At 43.2% G+C, this 7,723-nt stretch overlaps 1 protein-coding gene across 1 annotated transcript in view; it reads right to left on the reverse strand.

The window, feature by feature from the left end:
• LOC311228216 (zinc finger protein GLI2-like) overlaps positions 1-6,683 on the reverse strand; it is a gene marked incomplete at both ends in the record, with an annotated part of 29,971 nt that extends 23,288 nt beyond the window's left edge. The window contains 4 exons of the mRNA XM_084314127.1: positions 1-62; positions 4,501-4,690; positions 6,293-6,527; positions 6,674-6,683. The exon at positions 1-62 is cut by the window's left edge and continues 49 nt beyond it. Of these exons, the coding sequence (XP_084170253.1) occupies positions 1-62; positions 4,501-4,690; positions 6,293-6,527; positions 6,674-6,683 (497 nt within the window). The remainder of the gene's footprint in view (positions 63-4,500; positions 4,691-6,292; positions 6,528-6,673) is intronic.
• Between the last annotated feature and the right edge of the window lie 1,040 nt (positions 6,684-7,723).

Raw genomic sequence — 7,723 nt, forward strand, 5'->3', positions numbered from 1 at the left:
TTTGACCTTTTAGTGATCATGGGGTTAACTGTGCTGCTGACTGCTGAGTCACTACCATGGTGCTGGAGAAGAAACGAGAAGAGAAGAGAGGAGAAGAGGAGAGGAGGAGAGGAGAGGAGAAAAGAGAAGAGGAGAAGAGGAGAAAAGAGAAGAGAAGATAAGAGAGGAGAAGAGGAGAAAAGAGAAGAGAAGAGGAGAAAAGAGAAGAGACAAGAGGAGACGAGAAGAAATGAGAAGAGGAGAAAAGAGAAGAGAAGAGAAGAGGAGAAAAGAGAAGAGAAGAGAGGAGAAGAGGAGAAAAGAGAAGAGAGAAGAGGAGAAAAAATAAGAGAAGATAGGAGAAGAGGAGAAAAGAGAAGAGAAGATAGGAGAATAGAAGAGAGGAGAAGAGATGAGAAGAGGAGAAAAGAGAAGATAAGAGAGGAGAAGAGGAGAAAAGAGAAGAGAGGAGAAGAGGAGAAAAGAGAAGAGAAGAGAGGAGAAGAGGAGAAAAGAGAAGAGAGAAGAGGAGAAAAAATAAGAGAAGATAGGAGAAGAGGAGAAAAGAGAAGAGAAGATAGGAGAATAGAAGAGAGGAGAAGAGATGAGAAGAGGAGAAAAGAGAAGATAAGAGAGGAGAAGAGGATAAAAGAAGAGAAGAGAGGAGAAGAGGAGAAAATAGACAAGAGGAGAAGAGAGGAGAAGAGGAGAAAGGAGAAGAGAATAGAGGAGAAGAGATGAGAAGAGAAGAGATGATAAGAGAGGAAAAGAGAGGAGAAGAGGAGAAAGGAGAAGAGAAGAAAGGATAGGAGAAGAGATGAGAAGAGAAGAGAAGAAAAGAGATGAGAAGAGATGAGAGGAGAAGAGAGGAGAAGAGATGAGAAGAGAAGAGAAGAAAAGAGAAGAGAAGAAAGGAGAAGAGATGAGAAGCGAAGAGAACAGAACAGAACAGAAGAGTGGTGGTGATTTATTTTGGACATAATCTCACACACATCCAAACACTCTAAATAGTTTTGCACACATTAATTTTGTTTGACAGTTAATGAATAAATAAGTTTGAATAATGGCCACTGATGACATCATCAGGGACATCGAATCCTTGTCGTCTAGTTTTGCCATTAGGCCACAACTCCCTCCCGGTCATTGCGCTTGTCGTATTCGATTTATATAGAATAATCTTCAGGATGAGGAGATTGCATTAAGAGGTTTATTCAAAGGTAAGCATGAGGTAAGCATGAGTGTAACTCCATCCACGGCTGGCAGCCAACTGACTGTCAGGACCCCTTGTCAGGTATACATAATAGGAAGGTGCGCCTGGCGCGCCTGTCGTAAAATTATATATTCAAAGCATGAATATTACAGCGCTGCCCTACTGTTAATTTTGCATCCAATGTAGTTTAGAATGACATTTACAACACATTGTAACCAAGCTAGCACTCTGCCTTGTTAACGACACCGACATTCAATGCGTTGCTAACGTGCGTTGCCAGAGTAAGACGCTGTACATCTCTGTCTCTCTTCTCTGGACATAATCACAAAAGAACATACCACCCTCCTTAAATAAAAGCAAAGGGCTGATCCGCACCCCTGTCAGGGTCCACCATCTGCTGATGTGGCCAGTATGTAGCATTATAAATTGGTTATTGTATATACCGGCAATGCTGACTGATTGCAAACAGCCACAAATATGCACTCCTGGTCGAGCAGGGAGAATCCAGCTTCTCCCTGGTGTCTCTCTGTGTGCGTGTGTGTTTATTGCAGAGAGAGAGAGAGAGAGAGAGCGAGAGAGAGAGAGAGAGAGAGAGAGAGAGAGAGAGTGAGAGAGAGAGCGAGCAAATTGTGAGTTCAGGACTGTGTGGGTTGTGGGGAAATTATGGGGTCTTTTGTCTCCAAAGCCCATCTCACCCACTCAGGGTTGACCTTAGTTGGGGTTGGAAGTGCAGTGTACTGCAAAGACTCACCGCAAACCCTACCAGACACACACATACTAGTGCAGTGGTGGAACGTATTTTTACTCAAGTACTGTACTTAAGTACAATTTGGAGGTACTTTCATTTTCATTTTAGGGAACGTTGTACTTTTACTCCATTACATTTCAAAGGAAACTTTTTTTTACTCCACTGCATTTATCTGAACCCATCGGTTACTAGTTACTTTGAAGGAAAAGATTTAGCATAAAAAACATGGAAAAAGCCTGGCAACTTCAAGAGGACATAATCAGAGCAGCCTAACTGGACCACATACCACTTTAACACAACCTTTAAAGGTCAATGGTTCGAGGATTTAACGCGTCCAAACACATTACATCAAGTAAAATGTGTACTTTTACCTTTGATACTTAAGTACATTCAAATTAAAATACTTCCCTACTTTTACTTAAGTAGAAGTTTGAATGGAGGGCTTTTACTTTGACCAGAGTACTGTTTTATCTACTTTTACTTAAGTAAAGGAACTGTGTACTTCTTACACCACTGCCGCTGTGGGAAGGAGGACTCTAGCCCCACCAGACTGCGATATGGGAAGACATCAAAAGGTTTAATGGAAAACTAAATCTGCCTGCGAACACAAACAAGCAATTGGAACAAATGGTGGCATGACATACAGGGCTACTAACGGTCACTGTTCCTGGGTCAGGGATTGTCTTTTGTGATCGACTATACAACAGGTGTGACAGAGGCCACCGTACTCCCAATCCCAAGTGAATGAATGATTTAATTTTTGTCTTTTTTTACAAAGCAATGTACAGTAGTAGGAAATGTATAATTTTCTTTTTTTAAACGGCCGAAAAGGTGTAGGCTGAAGCCGAGGCTTATAATTGCCTACCCTTTTATTACATTATAAAAAAGAAAGAAAAAAAGAAAAAAACATAATTCAGTACATCATTTTGCAAAAACAAAAGGTTATGAAAGTTTCATAGTTTTAGTGTATAGTTTATACAGTAATATACAAAACGTATACACATTTATTTATTATTTGTCACAATTTTAATGCAGTTATGTTATAATAAAATATAATATATCAAGTCAGTCTTGAGTCATAAAAGCACATCTCTCGGGTCAGTGAAGGGGAACACCACCCAAGTTAAGGATTTCAACATGTCATTTCCCCGGCCTGGTGACTAGTCAGTGTTTGTAAACAGGAGCTACTCTCTCATAAAGCCAGAAAGCAGAGATGTGAGACTCACATGATGTCATCGGTTTTTGAAGTCTGGAGCTGACGAATGAGAGGCTGCTTTTGTGGAACCACAGAACGTTTCGTTTGAGTCTTTATACCCAAATTAACATTATTGTATAGTAGTGTTCTCGGCTCTGAAACAGAACATGTACCCGTTATACTTACAACATACTCCTGGGTGCTCTCAGTGTCACCTATAAAAGCGTTCCCAATTCACTGTATATGGAGCAGCTTCAAACTTTATACTTGATGACATCCTAAATGTGAGTTTTAACACACAGTTTTATGGGTTGCTTGTTTTCAATCATATTTTTGGGCCGTCTTAGACCACAGGAATAACATGTATGAATTGTTGAATTGGGCGTAGTTCCCCATTAAAGGTGCTATAGATACGATATGGATAGATATTTTTATGTAGAGTAATTATTAAAAAGGTATGGAATGGGGCGCCCAAGTGGCGAACCACATAACGTCGCGGCACGGCCGACCCGGGTTCGATTCCCATCCCCGTCGTTATTTGCCGAATGTCTTCCCCCCACTCTGTCTCCCGTTCCTCCTCTCTCTCTCTCTCTCTCTCTCTACTCGACTGCCCAGTAGTATAAAAGCGATACGCAAAAAAATAAATCCCCAAAAAAGAAAAAAAAGGTATGGAATAAAAGTATTGCCTTTCTCCCACAAAAAGATGATTGATTCATCTTATATCACAGACGCCCTGATGGGGGATCCCCTTTGAACTGCCCATCTGAGGTTTCTCCCCCTTTTCCCCTATTGCTAGGTTTTAGGGAGTTGTTCCTTATCTTCATTGGGGAAAGTCTGGGGGTGGATTTTATGGTGTTTTTTTTATTGTGGATCTATTGTGATGTTTCTTCTTGATCTGTGAAGCCCATGGAGGACATTTGTTGTGATTACGGGCTCTACAAATACATTTGATTTGATTTGATTAACGAATTGATCATTTAAAACATTTTGGCGGGTCCAAAATGAATGGTGTTGCGTCTACGTCCCTTTTCCCCATGTGGAACGCACCTGATTGGATAAATGACATGCTGGTGCTCTAGTGCGACATCTGGTGGTTGAATTTCATCTATAGCACCTTTTAATCCTTTCACTACCACACTACCAAAGGGTTAACCCTTTCACTGCAACAATATAGAATGTTAACCCTTTCACTGCCACACGACAAAGGGTTAGCCCTTTCACAACCACACTACAGATGGTCTGGTAGTGAAAGGTTAACCTTCTGTAGTGTGGTACTGAAAGGGTTAATGTCAAGTCTCGAGTCAAGTCCCAAGGCTACTGTATGACACCACACAGGACACCAAGTCAAGTCTAACAGGGCCTCGTTACCTTGGAGGGGGCATCGCAGTGCGCAGAGGTGGGCAGGGCGGAGAGGCAGAGGCCCGCCTGGCGGCTGCAGAAGGCCGGCGAGGGCTGGATGAGGGGCGGCGTGTGTCCGAAGGCGCTGAGGCCTCGCTGGTGGGAGAGGAGCTGCTGGTAGGCCATGGGGTTGATGGGGTGGGGGAAGGGAAAGGATGGGCTGTAAGGAACACACACACACACACACACGCACACACACACACACACACACACACACACGCACACACACACACACACACACACACACACACACACACACACACACACACACACACACACACACACACACACACACACACACACACACACACACACGCATTTAGAATCGTTATTTGTGTCCACATAAAGACAATGTTTAAAGGACACAAATATTATCAGTGCACTTGGACATTGTGGATTATTCTGTTACATTTGTGCCCAAATTGGCAATGGCAACCAAAGTTACACACACACATGGATGATGAACTTGACAATCAACACACAGCTTGCAGATAGCAGCGTCTTCTCCAAATTGCGCGGCTGCCAATAATAGTTGACACTGAGCAATATCTTGCTAACTGTTTGGTTCTTCCCTTCGGAAGACCGGCCATCTGAAGGCCTCTAACACCCAACTTGTGAACATGACCCAGGCTTCCAAATATGAAGACTAAAATGTTTCAGTTGTAGCCCAGTTGTGATATGGTATGCTCTAACAGTTGATACTTCAAAATGTTGGTTGTAAAGGCTTCTTCTAGACTGTAGTCAAACGTACAGCCACACACACACACGCGCACGTGCACGCACGCACGCACACACACACACACACACACACACACACACACACACACACACACACACACACAAGCAGTGAAATAGTGAAATAGTAGAATGTAGCAGATTAGCGCTACCTGAAGTCTAGTAAGGGAGATGAGAGGGGGCGGGTGGTGTATATAGAGGAGTCATCACGATACTAGAGTCACGATATTGTAATATTGTAATAAATGTTTTACTTTTTACTCCACTAAAAAAAATAAAAAAAATAAGTTACTAGTTACTTTGAAGAGAAACTGTTTGCAAAAAGATAATGTACTTTTAAACGTAAGTACATTCAATAACACTTTTCTACTTTTTTCTTAAGAATACTCTTTTACCAGAGTACTATTTTATTTGGGTATTTCTACTTCTAAGTAAAGGAACCGTGTACTTCTTCCACCACTGGGTTTTCCCTTCCTGCCGTAGTTACTAGGGGTGGGGGGGGGGGGAATCGATACATAGTAGTATCGCGATACTTTGCGTGGCGATACTGTATCGATACAGGGACGCCAAGTATCGATATTTAATTATTCATAAAAAAATTCATTGTTCATTTCAATACCTGTAATAGTACAGTAGTCCACACACACACATGTGCGTTCAGTTAAGTTGGAATATGACTGTAATACAAACAGTTCAGTTTGTCAGGTACATGCAACACAGATTACAGTGTTTACATCGGTCTGCTTGAGAAAATACCATGTTCTGCAATAAAAATGATTGAAGTGAGATGAACAGACTGAACTTTATTTTATTAGACAAAACATGTTGACAAAGTTTTACTTTGCAGTTGAAAAAAGGTAATACATTTTTTTTGATAATTTCTTTTTTTAAAGAATAAAAAAAAAGCCCCGCAATACTCAGCGTATCGCGATATATTTAGTATCGCGATACTATCGTATCGTGACGCAAGTATCGCGATAGTATCGTATCGTGAGGCCTCTGGCGATTCCCTCCCCGCCGTAGTCACCTGATCCCTCCCACCGAGAGGTGTCCGTAGGAGCTGCTGGCGGCTGAGCTGGAGCGGGAGTTGTTGATGTAGGCCACCAGGGAGTTGGGCGACGTGCGGATCATGGTCTGCAGGTCGATGCTGGCGTCCGACAGCGGGGAGATGGACAGCGCCCTCTTCCTGCTCAGCCGCGGTGTCAGTCTCGGGCTGGAGAAGCGTGACACTGGGGAAAAAACACACACGTTGGTCACAGAGACTCGCACACAATACAATACATAACCTCTACCTCCTGTTTACATGCCTGTATGACATCCATGTACAATGATACTATTATGCTGTATGTACCGTATATATATATATTTATCTACAGCTGTTATCTGCATTATATCCCTGTTCACATACCTGTATACATTATATCTATATCTGTGTATCTGTGTTATACCACTGGCCAGTATGTCTTACTACCATAGTATATTATACCTGTATCACCTTATATACCTGTATCACTGTACATAATTATACTGTACATATATCAGTTTAGCATATATTACCAGTAGCTTTTTATATATATCACATTTAATCACTTGTACATTGTATATTGTAATGCATGTTACTGTTACATTTGCACTGGTTAGATGCCAACTCATTTCCGTTGTACTGTAGCCTACTTGTGCTGTATGATGACAAATACATTTGAATCTAATGTAATCTAATATTGACTGGGATCGATTGCGGGAATCAGATGACGTTTCTGACCACTAGTGGATGAAATTGTCGCTACACAGAGCGAGTGGGTGAAAAGGGAACATTCTGGAGGCGTGTTCTTCTGGTGACGTGGAGCACAGAGTGCACTGGAGGCGTGTTCTTCTGGTGACGTGGAGCACAGAGTGCACTGGAGGCGTGTTCTTCTGGTGACGTGGAGCACAGAGTGCACTGGAGGCGTGTTCTTCTGGTGACGTGGAGCACAGAGTGCACTGGAGGCGTGTTCTTCTGGTGACGTGGAGCACAGAGTGCACTGGAGGCGTGTTCTTCTGGTGACGTGGAGCACAGAGTGCACTGGAGGCGTGTTCTTCTGGTGACGTGGAGCACAGAGTGCACTGGAGGCGTGTTCTTCTGGTGACGTGGAGCACAGAGTGCACTGGAGGCGTGTTCTTCTGGTGACGTGGAGCACAGAGTGCACTGGAGGCGTGTTCTTCTGGTGACGTGGAGCACAGAGTGCACTGGAGGCGTGTTCTTCTGGTGACGTGGAGCACAGAGTGCACTGGAGGCGTGTTCTTCTGGTGACGTGGAACACAGAGTGCACTGGAGGCGTGTTCTTCTGGTGACGTGGAGCACAGAGTGCACTGGAGGCGTGTTCTTCTGGTGACGTGGAGCACAGAGTGCACTGGAGGCGTGTTCTTCTGGTGACGTGGAACACAGAGTGCACTGGAGGCGTGTTCTTCTGGTGACGTG

The sequence above is a fragment of the Notolepis coatsorum genome (assembly GCF_963971535.1).
Source record: "Notolepis coatsorum genome assembly, chromosome: 1".
NCBI classification, from domain to species: domain Eukaryota; kingdom Metazoa; phylum Chordata; class Actinopteri; order Aulopiformes; family Paralepididae; genus Notolepis; species Notolepis coatsorum.